General features: G+C 41.7%; 1 protein-coding gene across 1 annotated transcript in view; it reads right to left on the bottom strand.

Moving 5' to 3' along the window:
- LOC145398021 (5-hydroxytryptamine receptor-like) overlaps positions 1–24,874 on the bottom strand; it is a gene marked incomplete at its 5' end in the record, with an annotated part of 128,251 nt that overhangs the window by 18,022 nt on the left and 85,355 nt on the right. Inside the window, one exon of the mRNA XM_080270986.1 lies at positions 7,288–7,633. Within this exon, the coding sequence (XP_080127112.1) occupies positions 7,288–7,633 (346 nt within the window). The remainder of the gene's footprint in view (positions 1–7,287; positions 7,634–24,874) is intronic.

The raw sequence follows: 24,874 nt of genomic DNA, 5'->3' as shown, positions 1-24,874 counted from the left end.
GTCCTGCAATCCCCCTTCACGGTGCCTAAGAAAGGATGGCCAGTGCTTCCTCTTTGCATGGACAGTGCCACACGATCCAATTCTTGCAGGTACTTTGCAAGACTTGGTGCTGTGTAATAATTATCAGTGTAAGGGATATGGTTGCCACCGAAGTACCTGTCCATTAGCTTCTTGACAACTGAGCCAGAGAAACCATGGTGATCGTCCTTCGACAAAACCGTCATCACTCACTATATGCACAATGAAATCCAGCATGTACCCGTCTTGCAATGACACAAAAAAAATTTATTCTATAACGATGTCTCTCTGAGGAAATATACTGAATGAAGGAAAGACGTCCCCTGAACAAAAATAAGCGGTTCGTCGATAACAACCTTCCAGAATGGCCCGAGAAAAGATCAAAATTTTTCCTTCATTATCTCCAGAATCGAGCAAATTTTCCGAAACCTATCATTTGGATGTGGGCCAATATTCATGGAAAAATGTGGGTACTTCAGGATGTCTAGATATTGGTCATGTGGCATATACTTACCGAATACTGACATAGCAGCAATATAGTCCATGAGTCAAGAATCGTGTATATTATGTTTTCTAACATGAGACATCAACAATGTCAATGCTAGCCAAACATACATTTCACTAACACTCGTTGCACTCCATTCTTTGATTTTTGCACTCTCCCTCAGGTGTGAGGTCAGCCCAATTGCAGCAGAAATCTCTGAAACTGTTCACTTCTTTCACAATGAACTCCATCACTGCTGTAGTGAGAAAAGCAAGGAAGAAGTCCACTGCAGAAGAAGCTCTGTTACAGGGAAATTCTAGCTGCACACCTACATTTGTGTCATCAAACACAGGTACCTCAGGCTGAAACCCTGGCCCTTCCTCTCAGGCAAAAGTCTCCAACCTACCAGTCCTCGGTTCCTGACTCGTTTGCCATGGCCCCTAGCATGGTGGCATGGTGGCGAGTCTGCCAACTCATCACTAGATGAGGCATGTGATGATGCTGGTGATGGTGATTGTGGTGGTGATGGCATTGGTGAAAGGCATTGGTGGGCACGTGCCTGCCGGCGTGCACCTGCACCAACATAACCTGATGTGCTAGGTCGTGGTGATAAGGCATATGGTGAGGCAGGCAAGTGTGGTGAGCCACGTGGTGAGGCAAACTGGTGTGGTGGACCATGTGGTGAGGCCGGCCAGCATGGTGGGTCATGTGGTGAGGCAGGCCAGCATGGTGGGCCATGTGGTGAGGCCGGCCATGGTGAGGCACATGGTGAGGCATGTAGTGATGCAGGCTGGCATGGTGAGGCACGTGGTGAGGCATGTAGTGATGCAGGCCAGCTTGGTGAGGCACGTGGTGAGGCATGAAGCAATGCAGGCCAGCATGATGAGGCACATGGTGAGGCAGGCTGGCGTGGTGAGGCATGTAGTGATGCAGGCCAGTGTAGTGAGGCACGAGGTGATGCATGTAGTGATACAGGCCGTTTGGGTGAAGGTGGTGAAGATGCTGTATGGGTGGAAAATTCCACTGTAGGCTGCTCTGGTGTGCAGCGGCTCAGCCTGCGGCATTTCCTCCTCCCGCCACCCTCCACCTTCTCCCTGCACTCCCTACCTCCCCCACCACTTTGTCCACTGAGCATATATCACCCTCCACAGGATCATCAACTACATCTGACCCTACATCACCAGAAAAGGCTGATGATTGTGCAGACGGAAAATATCGGCACACAGTGGAGAATTCATGGTCACTCCTCCTCTGATGCATACTTTTCTGTACTCAGCATAGCGATATCACTTTTCTCAGAGGAGGAGTCACATTCCTCACTCACAGTTGGTGACAATGGTATATCTGACTCCCTCCCTATCTCACTATCACTTAGGCCTTTCCTTCTAAGGCCTTTTGACTTCATTGTGTCAAAGTCAGTGGGCGTGGGTGGTCACCCGAGGGTCCGGATACAGGAATACCTATTTGCGTAGGTCTATCCATCACGGAGGTAGGCAGGCAACTGAAGCGTGACTGCGATGCATGAGGGAGGGTTGCCAGAGGGTGTGGTGGTTGAAATAACCAGCTGAATATTCAAACAATGGCGCGAATTGCTAGATCATGTATACATGACCCCCAGACAACCACAGGAGGACGTGTATACATGTCACCCGGACGGGATGGATTAATGACCTAGTGCAGCTTATACAGCACCTTACCTGTATCCCTGTCCATCTTGGAGAGAGTTCCAACATGCTTGACCTCTTGCTTCTGTGCTTACACCCTGCCTAGGTAAACTCTGTCGTCTTTGTCTATCAACCTGTACCTTTCCTTTTTGCTGGAACTTTGCTCACATTCAGCCTGTCCCAAAGAAGGGTGACCATTCCCAACCCTCTAACCATCTCCCAGTTGCTTTAACATCCTGTCTCAAAAGTTTTCAAGTCTATTCTTAACAGAAAAATTTTAAAGCATTTTTCCTATCACGACCTTCTTTCTGATCATCAAAATGGGTTTCATCAGAGACACTCCACTGGAGAGCTTCTCACCTAGCTTTCAGACTCCTGGTCATCCTCCTTTTGGGATTTTGGTAAAAGCTTTGCCATTGCACTTGACATCTCAAAGGCTTTCGATCAATTTGGGCTTAAATTTTTTATATCCAAACTGCCCTCTTATGGTTTCTACTTATTCTTCTGTGTTGTCACCTATAGCTTCCTTTCTGGTCGTTCTATAGCTGCAGTTGTAGATGGCCACCGTTCTTCTCTTAGATCTATCAACAGTGGTGTTCCTCAGGGCTCTGTCCTATCCCCAACTCTCTTCCTTTTATTCAACAATGACCTTATAATCTGTACATCTAACCCTGTCCACTCATACACTGATGATTCCACCCTTCACCCTTCCATTCGGTTTTGCAACGTCCATCTCAGCAGTTACTTCAACAAACAAGGGATGAGGCTATGGCACACCTAATGTTTGACTTAGCTTCTATCTCTGACTGGGGTAAAAGTAATCTTGTTGTTTTTAATTCATCAGAGACTCGGTTATTACACCTATCAACCCAACAGAATCTTCCACATGAGTACCCACTAATGTTTAATAATACCCAGCTCAATCCTGCATAATCCTTAAACATACTTGGGGTTTCATTCTCTCGGGACTTGTCTTGGAAAGATCATACTATATCTCTTGTAAAATCTGCTTCCGAGAGATTAGGTGTGCTAAGCTGACTCTGCACCTGCTTTACCCCTGCACAATTGTTGACTCTTTACACAGGTTTTAATCGCCCCCTGTATAGAGTACAACTCTCATGTGTGGGGAGGCTCCCCACATACAGCTCTTCTCAACAAGGTGGAGTCAAAGGCTTTTCGTCACATTAACTCTCCTCCTCTTACTGGCTCTCTTCTACCTCTGTATCTTTGCCACACTGTTGCATCTCTATCTCTTTTCTATTGCTATTTCAACTGTCACTGCTTCTCTGAACTCTCTGCTTGCATCCCTCTACCTCTACGATGGGCGTGTAACACCTGTCTAGCAACAAACTCTCATCCCTTTTCTGTCCAACTCTCTAATGCAGGAGTTAACCGTTACTCCCAGTCCTTCATTTATACAACAAGTCAACTCTAGAACTGTCTCCCTTTGTATTTCATACTTCCTATCTTCAGTCTTTCAAACGCAGTGTTTCTCAGATTGAATGGATCTTGAAGTTGGATCTCTGTATTATTTTTTTTTTTTAATTTATTGGAGGGAATGGTTTGTGGGCTCCTGGCCTTTTGTTCTTTCTTCTTTGCATTAAAAGAAACTTCATGGAGAGATGAGCTAAAAAGCACGTAGTTAACTTGCAGAAGTAGCAACTGTGTTACAAAACTTGTTATTAACAACCTGAGAATACAGAGTAATGTTACCGGTAAGAGAACATTTTTACAAACTAGTCCATGCTCACCCCCCCATCCCAAAAAGGTTTAACTGTCAGAAAAAAACAAAAGTGGGAGCACTAATTAAAAAAAATGCAGACTGAGAATACTGACTCCTAAATACAAGGTACAAATTATGTTGATTTTATCTACATCTTTATAGCACCACTATATACAGGGATCACAAAACATATATCTGTGGAGGGGCAGTTATCACAAAATAGTTGTTAGTTCTGTTTTTAAAAAAAGTATAAGTGACACTAACTTGAAAGATTAAAGGCAATTACAATACGTGGTTGGTTTAGGTTGAGAATGATACTGGCACCTGATGAAATTTATCTAGGCATTCCAAACAGTGTAGTAGACCAGTAATGTGAGTCTGATTTCGGTATGAAAAAGCGGTGTAGATATACTGGGGTGGTCTTATCTTCAGATTAGTAGTGAGTGGGGAAATTTGATCTTGGAGTAACAATAGACAATGAACAGACTAAACATTACCCCACCCCATAGGCAACTATATGGTACAGTGCATGCAAACTTATACCAGTGAACCAAAGGGGAATGTGTACCTAAGAAGATTTATCACAAGCTAATGGAGAATGTTCAAAAATACTGGTTGACCAAGACAATTATAAGCTAGCGTAACATAAAATCCAATAACAGTGCTTGACTAGTGACAGGAAAATACAATTCATTAACCTGCCACGTACCATTGACGTATATGTACGTCCGAATGTTTTGTCACTGTGAGTCCCATTGACGTATAAAAACGTGCCGCAATCGCAAGGTCTGTCATTTGTACATTTTTCAAATTTCGCACTTGATTTTTGGTACGTATACACGAGGCACCTTCCTCTACAAGATGCCAGGCAGGAACAATGCCTTACCCCGCATGACCTCCCCTTCCCCACATGCCGTTGTCTCGGCAATTCACCTGTTACCAGTGACCTGGCCAGTAAAGACATGTCATCACGGTACAAAATTCAAGGCCAGAGTGATTCCCCAATCAATGACAATGTGGAGGACAAAGTTTACGTAGCATTAGAGAAAGAAATGATGATCAGGTAATGTCGCCAAAAAAGATCAGGTATGTTGATGTGTTTGGTGAGTGAAACAATGCTTATATTGCCTATAATTACTGTGTGAAAACCAATATAGTCTCGTGCTACATATAAATTTGTACCAAATAAATAAATAAATACCATTTATGAGTGGTGTGGAATAGTTACCCTCCCATAGAACTCGTTTTCTTTGGAGCCAGCCTGATAGAAAACCCAGTAAGGTAAGGGGTACTCTACCTGTATTCAGTATTTCAAACCTCATGTGAGCAATTTCTCTATGAATTTTCGATGTTTCTCACCAAAAGCGGAGGTTTGAGCCAAATTTTTTTTTTTTTCCAAAATTGGTCGGAATTGGGGGAAGTCGGTGGTGGGAAATCGGTCGGAATGGGGCAGGTTAAAAAGAAAGCTACTGTACTCTTAGTAAGTAAATGCTTGTACAGGGTGCTTAGCTACATTATACTCAGTACCTACAAAATAAGGACTTGGTTACACTGATACACTTATACTGATACACTTTTAGCAATCAGTAAAGCAAAATCAAATGACCAAACTAACCCCAAGGTGTCATGCAGCTGATATACAAAGTTAAAGAGACAGGCTTTCATACTAATGGCAATACTGGTCATTTCAGCACAGATGAAACTTACACACACAGATCCGTCGATTCACGCAGAAGTACACTATCCTCATAGAATAGGACTTGCTGAATGGGCCAATGTGAACAGGAACACTTTTGACTTGGTACCTTAAGCAGGATCGGTATGGTGAAAGAAAGACAGACACGTCAGTCAAAGCATGACACCCACTCTCAATTTGTGAGCACGGGTATAAATGAACCTACAACTGTATGGAGCAAGCAGGAAAAAGAAAGTGCATTGGGAATTTTATAAAATTCTTAAAATTCAGGCAATGTAGAAAACCCTTATCACTCTCTTCACTGAAATCCTTACAACTGAAAAGTTCTGCTGAAGAGGATAACAGTGGACCGTTTAGAGACTGGTGCGTGGAAAACGATGCAATTAAAGGAATCAGTACGTGGGTTTTTAGACGATTCCTCTGAACCTCTTCATTCTGATTACATAAAGTTTATTTTGTTTTTACTCTCAGCATAAAATAGCCTTTTAGAGCTGCAGCTAAAGATATAGAAGGAAATAGTCCCTAGTATCAAGAATGAAATATAAATGACGTAATCTGGCTTTGTGTCTCTACACCAGGTTCCTTCAGTTAAATCTGAGTTTGCAAGTGTACAATCAGGGATGTATGTTATAACAATTCACCGTTTCTATTTCTCAGTATCCTTGGTTGTCTAGTACCCTAGGATGAGGAAGGATTTAGTATACGATATTTCTCTGTCCACAGATGATCCTATTTGGTACCATGCGTGAGGACTGAAAGTGACGGGCATGCCTTGGCATAAAGGAGATGCAATTGCATAGAAGTGAAACTTTTGTCCCCGAATGTCTGTATGCCAGTCTCAGTTACCAGGTATATCTCACCAGTTGTTTGTAGCTATCAGATTTCACAGCACATTACCTACACAGCTTCCAGTACTGTCGACTAGGTTCCCCTTTCAACTTACTTCACGTAAACAAAGTATAATAGTCTCTGCGCGCCCACCGTTTAATGTGCTCACATTTTACTGGCGTCAATCACAATTTGATGAAAAGAGACTATAGTACATTTAATTCAGCACTCTCACAAAACAACACTTTATTATTGATTCCCAAACCCATTTCCTCATTCACCATCATAACATTAGGCAACATTTAGACTCCTATGGATCAGATAAAGAAAATTGTCTGGTGTTAATTGAAATACAACGATAATTTTTCCAACTACGAGATGATTAATGTGACCGTATTAACAGTCTCAGGTTTCTGTCGTGCACAAGTGATCAAAATTGTCTGGTATAAAGTGAAATTATATGATAACAAAGACGTGACCTTGCGAAGGTTAAGAAACTATCAAATCACATTTCCAAGTAGACTTTATATTCATATTGGCTTTTACTCATTGCAGCTATCCTACTATCACTGTTTTATATAAAGTGTGTTTGATGTGGTTTTATGTCAACTGATTCGGTTATACGTTCATTTGTGTTATTTCTGAATCGTGCTATCGTGGGTTGCGAGACCTTTCTGGTACATCTTTCTTAGTGGTTTACCTTGACTATTGCTCATGGTTATTCTCTTTAATGTTGTTTATCTCTTTTAATACTGACACAGATTGAAAAGATAACGAATAAAAGAATGTCAACGTGACATGCAGAGATACACTGGTAACTAGGAGATGCAAGGAAAAGTTTCTGAACAGACAAGAACACGACCCATAATCTTACCTTCCCTTTGCTGAAGAGCCCCCTCCGTTTGGACTCTTTTTTGGTAATGAACTTGCTTTTGTGGATGCTTGATCGCGCAGCCTGAAAAATCTTCCAGTACAGGATAAGGATGGCCGTGAGTGGGACGTAGAATGTGGCCATGGTGGCAAAGATTTGGTACGCAAGATCCTGCGACACCAGACACTTCTGATGCTCGTTAACTCTAACTAGAAATTCTGGGTCTTTCCAGCCAAACAACGGTGCTATAGACACGACCACAGCTGTCAGCCACACCATCAAAATCATCAAACCAATCCTGGTGCCATTCCTCGAGTGGATGTAGTCCACTTGCGTCACTGCCCAGTATCTGAAGGGAAAGTATTTTATTCACATGTCAGTTTGACGATTAATGCATGTGTGTTGTTCTGGAAATGTCTTTTCAATCTCAGGTTCCATTAGGCGGTCTGGTATCAGATGCCACGTTAGCCACGCTACGTATGTGTGGTGCGTCTCTGAATTGCAGTAGAACATATAAGAATGTGGTAGCTCAGACCAGGAGCTACGCTAGGTGATGTAGGTAATGTATCTTTTCATGTGAGTTTTTTCACTGAATAAGCTCAGGCATAATTCTAAGGCACATATCACACATCCGTAGCGTGGCTCACTTGCCTTATGGTGTAAGGGGACCATATGACACACTCTCAGCTGAAAAAGATCATTAGCAGTAACACTGACACAAAGACGAAATGGTTAATCGTACCACCAACAATCTTTTCAGTCTCCAACGATTAACCCTCTGCTGAATAAAATCGTCAAGTATTAGTCTAATAAAGTGAAGAAGCCAGGCAGAGCGATTTAGTAGCCTTATTTATTAGACTACTGTATATTCTTACTGGCACACTACCTGTAATGGACGAAGACAGAAGCATTGCCATAAGAGTTTTAACATCATTTTGATGTTAAAAAGTCGCTGACTCTGCATCAAAGCAATTGATAATAGTAATCTTCTGAGGGGCATTAACATCGCCTACATCAACTAAGAGGTCCATAGTACAAATTTCCAGACGTCGTGCTATCAGTAATACATACCGTATATATATACAGTATATATATACATATATATATATATATATATATATATATATATATATATATATATATATATATATATATATATACATAGAGAGAGAGAGAGAGAGAGAGAGAGATTCTATCTATATCTATGTAGATAGATAAACAGATAGATATATAGATAAAGATAGATAGATAGATACAGATCTATCTCTCTATCTATCTATCTATCTATAGCCAAACGCTTTAATCCCGTAAGGGGTGGCCATAAACAAATCGCCTCCATGTCTTCCTGTCTCCCGCCATTTCACTGCTCTTCTCCCAGCTCACACCTCCCTCTCTCACTTACCTCTCCATTCCATACCTCCACCTCATCCTTGGCCTCCCCCTTCCTCTCCCCCCTCCACCCCACTCACATACACTCTCCTCGTCAGTTTCTCGCTCACCATCCTCTCCATAAGGTCAAACCACCTCAATGTATTTCTCCTAACGCTTTCTACCACATCCACATCCACATCACAACGCTCCCTCACTTCCTCATTTGTCAGTCTGTCTCTCCATGTCACTTCACATGCTTCTCTCAAATAACTCATTTCCACCGCTCTCACTCTTGACTTGTGTCCCTCCAACAACGTCCAAGCTTCACGTCCATACGTTAGAGTTGGTATCACTATACTGTTATACAGCCACCTTTTTACTTCCATGCTCACTTCCTTGTTTCTTATCATTGCTCTCAAAGAACCAGCAACCTTTCTTCTTTGTTCTACCCTTTCAAGCACTTCACTCTCTAAACTTCCATCCTTACTCATCACACTACATTATATATATATATATATATATATATATATATATATATATATATATATATATATATATATATATATATATATATATATATATATATATATATATATATATATATATATATAAAATTATACACAATGTAGTGTTTTGTTGCCTTATGGTCTCTTCAATGAGTGACAAGCCAAATAGTCTCCTGTTCCCTGGCAACCATTTACTACGCTGGGTGGTAACCTTATAGCCGAGGTTTTTGGTCAGGTTAAGTGTCCCCCCAAATTCCCTCATCTAAAATCACTAAATCATGGCAGACGTTTCGGAGAGCCTCGAGGGGCCCAATACCTGCCCAGGACCCCAACCAAATGGGCAGATTCGCATGACCATGTGGAATGTGAGAGATGTGAATGAGGAGAGGAAGAGGGGTGAAGTAGTGAGTATGTTCAAGAGTGAGAGATATGCCGTGATGGCATTGTATGAAATAAAGATGAAAGGGTGTGAAGGGGCGTGTGTAAAGTCGGCCATGAATTGGAGAGGAAGATGCAAGGTAGGAGTTGCTTTGTTGATGAATGATGTGCGGCAGAGTGGAATGAAAGACTACAAATGTGTCTGCTCGAGATGTATGTATGTCAAGTTCAAGTTTGAGAAGGTGAAAATGGCAGTGACTGTAGCGTATGCACCATGGAATGACAAGAATGAGGCAGAGAAAGACAGGTTTTGGGATGAGCTGGATGAAGTAGGAGAAATGCCCAGGAGTTATAAAGTGTTTGTAATGGGCGGCAATGGAGGAGTACGTTCTGGTCCTGTGAATATCATGGGTAATAATGGACCATCAGGAGAGAATGATAATGGGAGGAGATTGAAGAACATGTGTCAGGAAAGGAGGTTGTGCATTTGTAATTCTTATTTCAAACACAAAGATGCACATACATATACAGTACAGTACGTGGTATAGAGGAAATGGATATCGTGTTGAAAGGAGCCTGACAGGTTACGTGCTCGTAGATAAATCGATGCTGAGAAGTGTTGCTGATTCGAGGGCATTGAGAGGATGATGTGGGGTTTTGTCAGATAATATGACTGTGGAATGCAAGATCAAGTTGAGAGGAGTGAGGTGGACCAAGGGAGAGAGAGGAACAGTCAGGAAGAGAGACTGAAAGTCGAGAAGCTGAGGATCAAAGAAATGGCAGATGATTACAGGGCCAAAGTAGGGGAGGAGTTGGAATCAGTGGATTGGAAGGAAATGGATCTGGACAGCTTGTGGAATGCATATAGGGATTGCTTAGTTAGGAATGCTAAAGCAGTGTGTGGTGAGGCAAGAGTAACAACAAAGAAGAAAGGTTCGGCATTATGGGATGAAGAAGTTAAGAGAGCAGTGGAGGATAAGATGAAGAAGTGGCCAGAGCGGATACAGGACAGGGGTTCAATTGAAATAAGAGCTGAATATATTGAGAGCAAGAAGCACGTAATGAGACTAGTGGTGAGGAAAAAGAAGGATGTAAATGATGATCGTGGAAGAAAAATGAATGGAAATTACTCTGACACAAAGTTATTCTGGAAAGAGGTGCGGAAATGTAGAAGTGGCAATGGAAAGGCATATGAAAGTGTGAAGGATATAAGTGGTCGATTATGAACCCGTGGGGATGAAGTAAGGAGCAGATGGAAAGAACATTTGAAAGTCTGATGAATGGGAATGGAGAGAACAAAGCGACTGTTAAAATGATTAGTTTTAGGGGTGTACAGAGAAAGAATGCAGTGCCAGGAAACGTGACACTTCCAGAGGTGAAGAACGCTGTGAAGCGGATGAAAAATGGGAAAGCAACTGGGGTTGATGAGGTGTATGAGAGATGATTAAGTATAGTGGAGAGAGGGGAATGAAGTGCTCGTTGGATATATGTAAGAAGGCATGGACGAGTGAAACTGTGCCAGTAGAGTGGAAAAAGTTGTGACTGTACCCCTATACAAAAATGAAAGTGAGCGAAGTAAATGCAAGAATTATCGTGACATAAGTCTACTGAGCTCTGCAGAGAAGATGTATGGAAGAATTATTATAAAGTAAGAGAGATTTCAGAAGTCTCAATGAGTGATGAACAGGGTGGTTTTAGGAGTGGCAAAAGATGTGTGGATAAAATATTTGTACTGAAAGAGATAGTGGAGAAGTCTTGTGAGAAGGGCTATAAGGTGTTTATGGCATTTAAGGATCTGGAAAAAGCATACGACAAAGTAGATGGAGATGGAGTGTGGAAGGTTTTCGGCATGTACGGTGCAGATGGTATGCTGATATGTACCGTAAAGAGTATTTATGGTGGTAGTGAGGCATGTGTAAGGGTAAATGAGCATCTATGTGAATGGTTCACGATCAGTGTGGGTGTGCGACAAGGTTGTGTGATGTCCCCATGGTTGTTCAGTATATATATATATATATATATATATATATATATATATATATATATATATATATATATATATATATATATATATATATATATATATGGGGTAATGAGAGAAGTAAAAACACGAGTAATGTAAAGATGGATGGCGTTTGTAATGAATGGTGATGGATGGACTATCTCAAATTTGCCGTATGCTGATAATGCAGTGCTACTTGCAAATACCGGACAAAAGCTTGGTAGACTTGTGAAGAGTTTTATAGATGTCTCTGAGCGTCGTGTCTTGAAAGTCAATGTAGAAAAGAGTAAAGTGACAGTTACTGAGAGAGAAGGTGACTTCCAGTGTGATGTTACAGTGAATGGAAAGAGACTGGAATTGGTGAGAGAGTTCAAATACCTGCATACAGTGATAGAAAAGAGAGGAAAATATGCAAAAGAAGTGGAAAGTACAGTGACACAAGTAAGGAAAGTAACTGGTGCTATGAGGGCCTTGATAAGAAACAGAGGCTTAGGTGTGCAGCGGCGCGAAGGAGTGTTAGTGCAAACTTTAACATGCTGATGTGAGACTACTCGTATGGTGTGGCATGAAGATGAAAAGTCAAGAGTGAGAGCAGTGGAGTTGGGACTGCTGACGAACGTAGGTTGAGTGCAGATAGTGTAGATACGGAATAATGTGATTCGTGAAAGATGCGGAGTGAGGAAGTCTGTGAACACCAGAATCGAAGAATGTGTACTGAGATGGTATGGTCATGTGGAGAGAATGGATGACCGAGTGGTAAAAAAGAAATATCTTAGCGAACCGGAAGGAGAAAGGAGGGGAGGTAGGCCAAGGAGAAGGTGGAGGGATGTTGTGGATGAGTGTGTGAGGAAGAGCGGTATGGAAGCTGATGAGGGTAAGGGGCTGACAAGAGATCGGGTTGGCTGGATGAATTTTGTGCGGAGATGTGCATAACCAGGGATTTGACACTCCCTTTTAACGTGACAGAGTTCGGATTGGCAATATCAGCTTGGTATATGCGAAACTACAGAACGTGGTGAAATTTTTTTGGCCTATCAGATTGAGCCATGATTTCGAGGGCTTGAATGATGAATAAATGGAAGCGTGGCCCATTGAATCGGGCAAACTTTGGCTGTCTGGACGTTGGTGCACCTCACCGTGCCATAGGGTGGGAAAGGAGGTCCAGATGATGATGAATTATCTATCTATCTATACTATGTAGGACTCGGGACCGGGGGGTCGTGAGTTCGAGCTACACTCTGTAGTTGCCATGCAGGGAGGGATAGCACCCTGCTGTCACTTATGAGGGCAGGGTGGCACAGTGGTAGAGCGTAGGACTCGGGACCGGGGGTTCATGTGATCGAGCTACACCCGGTACCTGCCATGGCGGGAGGGGTAGCGCCCTGCTATCACCTAGCAAGGCTATATGATGATATATATATATATATATATATATATATATATATATATATATATATATATATATGTGTGTGTGTGTGTGTGTGTGTGTGTGTGTGTGTGTGTGTGTGTGTGTGTGTGTGAGAGAGAGAGAGAATGGGAATATGGTGTAGGTATATGTGCGGGAGTCAGTGAGAATGAGAGGGCAAGAGAGGGAGTATGTCTGATGATAAGCAAGAAGTGGAAGGAGAATATAAGAGAGTATGGAACAGTGGGTGCAAGGATTGTATGGGTGAGGATGAAAGTAGGTATACAAGCATGGGCGATTGTATGTGTGTATGCTCCAACAGAGGATCGAGTGGCAAGAGTGAAAGATGAGTTTTGGGCGAGAGTAGAAGCATGTATGGACAAGTTTGAGAGGAGCGAGAGAGTGCTGTTGATTGGAGACATGAATGGCAAAGTTGGGAATGTACGAGTGGATGGAGTGGTTGGTCAGTGGGGTGTGCCAGCTGAAGTAGATGGGAATGGTAGTGCTTTGGTGGACATCTGTGCTTGTAAGGGGTTGGCAATAGCCAACACCTACTTTCGTCATAAGATGATCCACCGGTATACATGGAGAGTAATGAGGAGGATGGATGGTGAACTTGTTGAACGAAAGGCAATGATAGACTACGTGTGTGTGGATGAGCGAATGAGAAGACAAGTGTTGGATGCAAGAGTGTGGAGAGGGTGGGGGAATGGAGTCTCGGACCATCACTTAGTGATGGCCAAGGTAAAGATGCAAAGAAAGTGGTTGAGGAGGCGAAAGGGAAGACAGGAGGAAGCAGCTCCTGTGAGAAGAGTGGAGAAATTGCAAGATAGTGAGAAAATGACAGAGTATAAGAGCATAGTGGAAGAAAGATTGGGAAGGTATGAGCTAGAGCAGATGGAAGGGGTGGAAAACGTATGTAAGATATTCACGGAAGAGATAGGCGCAGCGTGTGAGGCGGTTTGTGGAGTGAGGAGGAGATGCAAGGGTGTGCAAGGGACAGCATGGTGGAATGATGAGGTGAAACGAGCTGTGGAACAAAAGAAGAAGGCATATGGTGAATGGTTGGCGAGTAGAGGTAGGGGAGAAGATGAGAGAGAGAAGAGAGAGTATATCTGAGCAGGAGAAGGGAGGTGAAGAGACTGGTGAAGGAGAGTAAGAAGAAAGTGGATGAAGAGTTTGGGAGGAATCTGAGTGTGAAATGGAGGGAGAGTGAGAAATTGTTTTGGAAGGAGGTAAAGATAGTAAGGCAGTGTGAAAGGGGAAATAATAGGGAAGTGAAAGATAGGAATAATAGATTGTTGGTGGAGAAGAGAGAGAAATTGAGGAGATGGAAGGAACACTTTGAGGATTTGTTGAATGTAGAGAGTGAGAGCAGTGTGAGTATAAGTGGTTGGGGAATGGCTGGGAGAAGAAGAGATGAGAGGAGGGAGGAAGAGATCAGTAGGGCGGAAGTAGTGGAAGCGATGAAGAAGATTAAGCTGGGAAAGGCCCCAGGAATTGATGGAGTGTGTGGTGAAATGCTTAGGTATGGGGGTGAGATTGTTGTGGAGTGGATATGGAAGTTGTGTAGATTGGCTTGGGAAGAGGGAAGGGTTCCAGAGGACTGGAAATCAGGTATAATTGTTCCTCTGTACAAAGGAAAAGGGGAGAGAGAAGTATGTGGTAACCATAGGGGTATTTGCCTTCTTAGTGTGACTGGTAAAATATATGGTAGAATACTCATTGATAGGGTTAGGCATATGACAGAGGAGCTAGTTCGAGAAGAACAAGGGGGATTTAGGAAGGGAAAAGGGTGTGTAGATCAGATATTTGTTCTAAGATGTTTAGTGGAGAAGTATCTAGAGAAGGGAAGGAAAGTGTATGCTGCCTTCATGGACTTGGAGAAAGCTTATGACAGAATAGATAGGCAAGGTATGTGGAAGGTATTAAGAGTATATGGAGTGGAGGGGATATTGTTGAGTGCTGTGAAGAGTATGTGCGAGAGAGCTAGGGCTACGGTGCGAGTGGATGGTGAGCTGAGTGAGTTCTTTGATCTCAATGTGGGACTGAAACAGGGGTGTGTGATGTCTCCATGGCTGTTTAATATATATATGGATGGGGTTGTAAAGGAGGTGCAAGGTAGGGCAGTGGATGTGGGGCTGGCCCTAATGAATGAGGGTGAGATTTGGAAGCTTCCGGTGTTGCTGTTTGCTGATGATACAGTATTGTTGAGTGAAGATGAATGGGAGTTGCAAGGTTTGGTGAATGAATTTGGGACAGTGTGTAGGAGGAGGAAGCTGAAAGTTAATGTAAACAAAAGTAAAGTTATGGTGTTTGAGAGGAATGAAGTCACAGAGTGTGCAGTGAGGTTGGATGGTGAGGATATGGAGAATGTGAGTGCATTCAAGTACTTGGGCAGTGTGATGAGTAAGGATGGAACTTTGGGGGATGAAGTACGTGAAAGGATACAGCAGGGAAGGAAGGTTGTTGGTACACTGAAAGCAGTGATGAGAAATAGGGAGGTGAGTATGGAAGTTAAGAAGTCACTGCATGATGGTATTGTGATCCCTACCCTGACGTATGGAAGCGAGGCGTGGACCTTGCAAGAGGGGAACAAGTCAAGAGTGAGAGCAGTGGAAATGAGTTACTTGAGAGGAGCATGTGGAGTGACGTGGAGGGACAGGTTGACGAATGAAGAAGTGAAGGAACGTTGTGGGGTAGATGTGGATGTGGTTGAGAAGATTAGGAGAAATACACTGAGGTGGTTTGGACATGTGGAGAGAATGGAGAATGAAAGACTGACTAAGAGGGTGTATGTAGGTGAGGTGGAGGGAGGGAGAGGGAGGGGTAGACCGAGGATGAGGTGGAGGGATGGAGTTGAGAGGTATATGAGGGAGCGGGGAGTGAGTTGGGGGGAGGGTAGTCAAATGGTGGGTGACAGAGTGACTTGGAGGCGTTTTGTCTGCAGCCACCCTTTGCGGGATTAGGGCGTCGGGCTATAGATAGATAGATAGATAGATAGTGTGTGTGTGTGTGTGTGTGTGTGTGTGTGTGTGTGTAAATCATGGCGTCCTGCAGAAGAATGCCACACTTTGCATACCAATAGAAAAAAAGGCTGCTAAATAATATGTATTAATTAAAATACGTGTACTTATCAAATAACGATATAACTAAAAATTAAGGATATTTCAAAAATCTTTTATTTATTATGAAAAATGTACCTAATGCACATATCAGGTTTACTGGACATTGAGTACAATGAAGTTTATTATAATGGCTACGAGGAGAGGTATATATGTATGTACGTGTATATATGTGGAGAGATAGATATAGAGAAGCAAATTAACTATAGGGGAAATAAATGTAGAGACAGCAAATACAGTATTTTCGTGTATTACATCTTCAGACAGAATGACAGACATGGGGACGGAGTCATATATGCATATATGCTACCGGGAGGGGCACACAGAAAGAAGGAGGACCCGATTTGATCTGACATACCATGACAGCACCTCACCGCGGCTGAACTTACATCATAAAACTTACCATGCCTACACAACAAGTGTTAGTTTGATGCTCATCATCATCATTATCATCCTCATCTGCCTGATTCAGTTCACTGCAGGACAAATGCCTATCCAATCTTTTTCCACTCTGACCGGTTGGCTGTTGACCTGTTCCATCCATCCTCAGCGAATCTTCAAAGTTCACCTCGCCATTTCGTCTTCTGTCTGCATCTTCCTCTCACTCCATCTCATTGCAGCCACTCAGTCCCCCTGATGGTCCATCTGTTATCTTCTCTACGAAGGACGTGACCTGTCCACATTCACTTTTTATTTATTTTTTTTACTGTAGTTATTATATCCTCGACTTTGGTTTGTTCTCTTATCCATGAAGCTCTATTTTTGTCTCTCCACGTGACCCCCAACATAATCCTTTCCAGTCCTCACTGAGGACTCACTAAGTTTACGTTTCAAGTAATTTGTTAGGCTCCACGTTTCTGATGTATACGTTAGAACAGGAAGAACAAATTGATTATATAACCTTCTCTTTTGGTATAATGGTAATGGCTTATCCTTTATGTAGCTACTTAGTTTGGCAAAAGTCCGGCATCCCAGTCCTATTCATCGCTTGATTATATTTTCATGGACTGGGTCTGCCTGAACTGCCTGACCTAGGTGTAGATATTCCCCCAGCACATGCTAGTCCTCCATCTCTTATTTTTACTGAACTAGTACAAATGTTTCTGTTAAATAATTATAATCTTCGTGTTCTTCATATTCATTTTCAAGCCTACCTTCTGACTCTTCCAGTTCAAGTCACCTACAATTACTTGTAGTATTGTTCTTCCCCTGATTCACAGAGGAGGACTATATCGTCACAGATCTAACACTGTTCAATCAATCATCATTAATGTTAATTCCATTGTCATTCCATTCTGAAATTCTGAAAATGTCTTCAAGGCATGCAGTGAATAATTTCAGTGAAACTGTGTTACTTTGTTTAACACCTTTCTTTACTGGCATTTCCTGGCTCTCTTTATGGAGTTTTATGGTGGCCTTGCTATCTCGATAAATATCTTCTAGTAATTTAACGTAAGTTTATTCTACACTCTGTCCTGAACTGTTTTCAGCAATGCAGTCGTTTCAACTGAATCTAATGCTTTCTCATAGTCAACAAATGCTATGCACAAAGGTATCTTATATTCTGAAGTTTTCTTGATCCCTTGAATAATAAGTTATATATTGTCTGTTGTCGAACACCACTTCAAAATTTTGTCGGTTTTCGTGGCTAGTTGGTGTCTAAGGTTGGACCAATTCGATTTATTAAGACTTTCGTGAAAAATATCGACCCAACGGACACAAAACTGATTGGGCGGTAGTTTTTTAGGTGTTTGATATCACTTTTTTGTGAAGAAGAGACCTTTTTGCAATATTTGAGTACAGCTTTGACTTTTAAACATTTGGCAATTAGCTTTGCTGATTCATTTAATGTAAAGTTCCCTGTATTCTTAATAACATTAGCAGTGATCCCATCATCACCGACTACTTTACTCCTTTTCATTGTTCTCAAAGCATTTATTATTTCATTTACTGTAACGGTTTGGGTGACTGATCTAATGTTTCTCTACCCTCAACTGGTCAAACTACTCTTCGACCACGGTATTGCTAATGTAACGTTTTGTACAAGATCCTTCTGCTATTTTGACCACTTTGTATTTGTTGTTCGTTACTACTCCATGAGAGATTCTGAAAGAAAATACTTGGTTTCTTCGTATTTCAAGCCTCTGCTTGGTTGCCTTCAAGCTTCCTCCATTCCTTAAAGTTTCTTCAGTTCTATAGATGTCAAACTTCCGAATATCTGGATTTTTCTTGTTGATAGGTTTCTTTATTCAACTGCTTCAGTGTAATATCTTCTTGTCCTACTGTCATGTTCCTTCTCCTCTTTGGAAGTGCTTTTGTACTGTCTGAGCTTGATGCTGTTGTCTTCGTTGTTTTCTGTCTCCTGTGTCCAGAGCGGCTTCGTTTACTGTTCTCGTGAAGATTTCGTTCATGTTATCTATGTCAGCATTTACATCATCCATCAATAGCCAGTATTTATTCTGAATTAACAAGCAACATTCTTCTGCTTTCTCCGTCACTGCTACAGGGTTGGATAGTTTCCTTCATATCAGTTTCTCCCTTTATTTTCTTAGGTCAAGTATTATTTGAATTCTCATCATTCCGTGATAGTTCCAATATTTACTCTGTTCGATGCAGTAACATTTTTTCACTATACCTCCATGAGATTTGCCAGTGGGGTTGAAATCGTTTTCATTTTTTGTTTCGTCAATTGATCCCTTCCAAGTACACCTCTAACTTTGCTTCTTTTAAAAGGATTTCCTCTTTGTCATAAATTGATGTTGGTGTACAGACTTGAATTACCTTCATCTTGTATGTCTTGTCTAGTTTAATTATTCGGTCTTCTACTCTCATTTATATTAAAGAAATCTTCACTGTTGCCACTTACGTATTTGTTAACAAGAATTCCACCACTATATTCCTTCTTTTCTTGCTTGCCTCTGTAACACAGTATGTGTCCATCAGATGATTCTATGAATGCCTCACATGGTCTTCTGACCTCGTTAAGATCTATATCCCAAATGGGAGATGTTAATCTGGATATCACAGGTCCTTGCCTGGGGATACTGCTTTAAAATTAATTCTGTTAACAATATTTGTCACATTTAAATGGCTACAGCTCCTGTTTAACTTATTCTTGTGTGTCGCAGATAGTAAGCAGGATTCAGTTACTACACTTCTTTCACCGAATTTTTAAAATCTTCATGGAATTTAAGAACCTGCCCAATCAGTGTAGTGCTCATTGGATGCATTGTGCTGGAATAAGCCACTTTGTTGGGACGTCCTTATACTATACTTATGTTGCAAAGTTCTGCTTTTCAAGTCTTTTCTAGATTGTCCTGTATAAAATTTATTACAGTTTTTGCATGGAATTTTTAATATAACATCTGATTTGTTTGGTGGACTGTTCTAGATGAGGGTTTTCTTGACAGTGCTTTCATACTTGAAAGCTACCTGCGCATTATATTTTTATCAGTATATGAACAACGTCAAGAAATCTTCTAGAAAGGGAGGATAGCTGTTCATTGGTTGGTCTGGCGTCTGGCCTATCAATTTACCACCAAAGATGCGTTTCCTTGATGAACTATGACGCTGGGTAGGTATGCTGAGTGGATATTTAAGTGTCTTCCCAATATTAGTAATCATACGTAGTCTTTCATCCAAAAGTTCGGGGATTGATATTTTTGATGTACTCAGGTACGTACCATAGATATGGCAATAGATCTTTAAACATTAACGTTGCGATATGAATAACATCGCACCTAGGACAGTATATTTGTAGGTTTTCTGTATGACTTAGTCTTCCAATGACCTTTATCCCTGACTACCTCTACATCTGAGATGGGCAGTTTATAATACACTTCCATATCACGAGTACACTTAATGAACGGGGCTAACGAAATTAAGTAGAAATTAATCAATAGGAAAGTTATTAGGTCAAAAACAAAAAATTTACTCAACGTATTGGGGTCAAACTATGTTTTTCTCTTTTTACAGAAGTCAACAAATTACTCTCGAGGGACTCCATGTAAATATGTGCCGGTACAAGGGAGAGGTGATTGCTCATTGTCATACCAAAGTTTTGTCCGTAATGTTTACCCTCAAATGCAAATGATGAATATTCTATGCAAGACCTTCTTGGTCTATGGATGTTTTCACAGGGAATACCATCAATGATGCTACCCAAAACGTTTGGCAAGAAAGCTAGCACATCTTCAACAAAGACATTTGTGAATCAAGAATTGACAACTAGTCAGACTACTCCATTATTCAGCCTAGAACAGCCCCAGAGTTTTGAAGGAGTTAACGGAGGCTTTATTTAACCACTACTTCATTCATCTCGCAAAAAATTCAGCATTTAACCAAGACACGCATAAAAAAGAAACTCAAAAGTACTGGTAGGTCCTGATCAGATTTTAAACATCCACTTAAAGCATATTGGTCCCATAGCAATAAATGCCCTCATTCCAATTTCCAGCTTCTGAACTCACAACCAAATCCCTGAAAACCGGAAGAAAGCAACCACCATCCCCATTCTCAAACCAGGAAATCCACCCAACAATTCTGTTTCATACAGACTGAAATCACTGCGTTGCACACACACACACACACACACACACACACACACACACACACACACACACACACACACACACACAAAATAGAAAGTATAGTTTTAAAGAACAGGCCCCCATCCATCTCTGACTCCCAACATGGATTCCGACCCTCATCCAACACCAATCTTTCCAAATTAATTCCATTCACCCTTTATAGCTTCAAAAACAAACAGCTGTAATTAACCACCCAAGCAGCTATAGCATAAACAAAGCTTAGGCAAAGGTTCAAAACAGATCGCAATAAATAATATAACGGACCATACATGGAAGATTTTTTTTTTTTTTTTTAAATGGTTGGGCAACTTCTTCTCAGGTAGATCAGCCCAAATACTCCTCCAGAACTGAAATTCAGAGTTCTGTATACTTTCCACCGGTGTTCTACAAGTTTCACTCCTTTTACCTTCATCATTCAACCTCGTCCTCCATGACTTCCCAGTCAGTGACATACCTGCGATTTGTAAAATGGGGTGGGCAAGGAGTGACCAACCTAATTATAGGGTGGCCCATGGAGAAACCTTTAATGATGTCTGGGTGTATCCCTCGAAAATTTGGGGTGGCCAGGGATATTTCAGGGGAGGCTTATGCCACCACCGTTAGTCCTCTGGCTACGCCAATGATCCCAACTCCTCTCTCCTCAGTACATTACTGTCTTGTGCCAATGACTTTGCAATAGCTTTAATGCACCCCAAATCTCAGCAAGTAGCAGTCCAGCTCAAACTACCCTTAAACTAAAATGGCTTGGACAAAATAGAATGACTGCCTCACCAATAATATCTACCATTGCTCTTTTCACTCCAGACATAAATCTCAGCCTCATTAAAATTTCTTCTTTAAGCAGCCACTCCCAGTGGAAATGTGTCCCCAAGCTCTAGAAATTACAGTGGACACACATATGATCTTTGTTCAGCACACAACTGACATCAGTGCAAAGGCATCTCACAAGATCAGTCACATGAAGGAACACAGGATCTACTTCTGGACAACCGAAAGATATCCTGAAAACTATTTACTAACTACTCAAGCAAGAATAACTACAATAATTATAAAAGTAAAATAATATTTAGAAAAAAAAAAGTTTAAAAAAAATCAGGGAGCGTGTGGAGTGTTCCTGCAAAGTTTCATCAAAATCGGTCCACACGTCTAGAAGCAGCAGGATAAAGCTTTATACAGACTAGAAGTATACAGTATATACAGTATATATATATATATATATATATATATATATATATATATATATATATATATATATATATATTATATATATATATATATATATATATATATATATATATATATATATATATATTACAAGCCATTAGGTGACATTGGCCAGCTCTAATTGAACCAAGCTTTTTCAGCGACCCGAAGTGAGTTTTGGTATGAGAAGTCACCCCTGTATGGCGATACTGAAGGACAACATCCCACCCAAGAATCATGGGTCAGGATCCTCAGCATTTTCCGTGAGCCTAGTCGCGATTTTAGCAGTTTTCCGGTGAGGTGCATTTCATGACATTTGTCCCCTGACGTGGTGGATTTAGGTCATGGGTTTATGAACCACAGTTGTAGTACTCACTGGCGTTATAATTCAGCACCCATTCACTTTTACTATAGTGTATGATTTGCAGTTTGACTCCTAAGTCCCCGCCCCCTCAGTCCTTGGTCTCGCCCGCCTCGGTCCCGGGTCTCCGCTAACCCTTTCCACCCCCTCTAAGGAAAACAGCTGATGTCATCATCGTGGCATGTCAGGGCATAATGGATGTAAAGAATTCGGGGTGATGGGGTCATTCACTTAATACGTTCGCATTACTACTGGCTTCTTTTGATCTCCTTCCCTCTCTCGTTTACACTCTTTTGTAATTAACACTAGTCGTGACTCCCTCCCCCCTCCCTGTCTGCGATCGTATTAACTGAATGTCCCCTAAAGTATCACGTCTGTTTTTTTTTTTTGGACAAATTTTTCCAACGGGTGCACAGGTAAAGGTCCATTATAACTGAGAAACAACTGCAATTTTTAATAAGATATTGGTTATTTTCACACATTTAATAAACTACTGAACAAAGGTGACGAATAAAATAGTGCTCATGAACAGAGATGAACTATCCAAACAAAAATCATGGCCCTGGCTTAATAATCTTCAAAGCCTAAGCATTTCAAGCGAGCAAGGTCATAATTTTAGTACTTTACATATTTTCTGCAATTGATGACCTTTTACCCCTGACCTGGCTGATGTAGGTCATGCATGTACAAAACACACTTGTAGTACTCATTAACGTCTATAAGCACGCAAAGTTTAATTCGATTCCATGCACCCACTGTGGAGCTAGGGAAATTTTGCAGGATGACCCACCAGAGGTACAACTTCTGGGTGGCGCTGCCAGCAACTGGAAGTGAGTTTCGACGCTAAATGTCATTTTTGTATGGAGGTACTCTATTGCAACATTCCACCAAAGAATCATGGCCCTGGCTTAATAATCTTCGGAGTCTTAGCAATTCATGCGAGCATAATCGTCTATCTATCTATCTATTGCCATAAGCCTTAATCCCATATGGGATGGCCACAAACAAATCGCCCCCACGTCGCCCTGCCCCCCGCCATATCTCTGTCCTGCTCCCAACTCACACCCCCCCTCTCTGATATACCTCTCCACTCCATCCTTCCATCTCATCCTTGGCCTCCCCTTCCCCCTCTCCCCCTCCACCTCACTTACAAACACTCTCCTCGTCAGTTTCTCACTCTCCATACCCTCCACATAGCCAAACCACCTCAATGTGTTTCTCCTATCGCTTCCTATCACATCCACATCTACACCACAACGCTCCTTCACATCCTTATTTGTCAATCTGTCTCTTCATGTGACTCCACATACTCCTATCATATAAACTCATTTCCACAGCTCTCACTCTTGATTTGTGTCCCTCCAACAAGGTCCAAGCTTCACTTCCATATGTTTGAGTTGGTACCACAATACTGTCATGTAGTAACTTTGTCACTTCCATGCTCATTACCCTGTTTCTTATCACTGCTTTCAAGGAACCAGCAACCTTTCTTCCCTGCTGTACTCTTTCAAGCACTTCACCCTCCAAACTTCCATCCTTACTCATCACACTACCCAAGTACATAAACGTACTCACATTTCCCATTTCCTCATCATCCAGCCACTGATTACACTTCTCTCGAAGACCATAACTTCACTCTTCCCTACATCCACCTTTAGACTCCGTTTCTTACATGCTGTCCCAAACCCATCCACCAAACCTTGCAGCTCCCCTTCGTCTTCACTTAGGAACACAGTATCATCTCCAAATAATGCCCTCTCTCATTAGGGCCGCTCCAACATCCAGTACCCAACCTTGTACCTCTTTTATAAACTCATCCATGTACAGACTGAACAACCATGGAGGCATGACACATCCCTGTTTCAACCCAACCTTCAAATAGAAAAATTCACTCAGTTCACCATCCACGCGCACTGAAGCCTTAGCACCCTCATACATACTCTCCACAGCATTCAGCAACTTCCCATCTACTTCAGATATTCTTAATACTTTTCACAATTCTTGTCTATCCACCCTGTCATATGCTTTCTCCAAATCCATGAAGGCTACATACAATTTCTCTCCCTTCTTTAGAAACTTTTCCATTAAAGATCTAAGAATGAATATCTGATCTACACAACCTCTTCCTTTCCTAAAACCTCCCTCTTCTTCTCCAACTAATTCCTCTGTTATTTCCCTAACTCTGTCAATAAGTATCCTACCATAGACTTTTCCTATTACACTAATAAGACAAATGCCCCTATGATTACCACACACTTCTTTTTCCCCTTTCCCTTTGTACAAGGGAATAATTATATCTGACTTCCACTCCTCCGGGACTCTACCTTCCTCCCAGGCCAATCTGCACATCTTCCATATCCATTCTACTATTATCTCTCCCCCATGCTTCGACATTTCACCACACACTCCATCAATTCCTGGGGCTTTCCCCATTTTGACATTCTTCATTGCTTCCACAACTTCCATCCTACTGATTTCTTCCTGTCTTCTCACCTCCCTCCTTCTCCCAGCCATTCCTCAGCTACTTATACTCGCATTACTTTCATTCTCTATGTTCAACAATTCCTTAAAGTGTCTCTCTATCTGTTCACTTTTTCTCCCTTCTCCACTAGTAGTCTACCATTTCTATCATTCACTCCCCTACTAACTT

The sequence above is a fragment of the Coenobita brevimanus genome, chromosome 5 (genome assembly GCF_032717465.1).
Source record: "Coenobita brevimanus isolate Jiangsu-jjx chromosome 5, ASM3271746v2, whole genome shotgun sequence".
NCBI lineage: Eukaryota > Metazoa > Arthropoda > Malacostraca > Decapoda > Coenobitidae > Coenobita > Coenobita brevimanus.
This window is presented reverse-complemented; position numbering and strand designations above follow the sequence as displayed.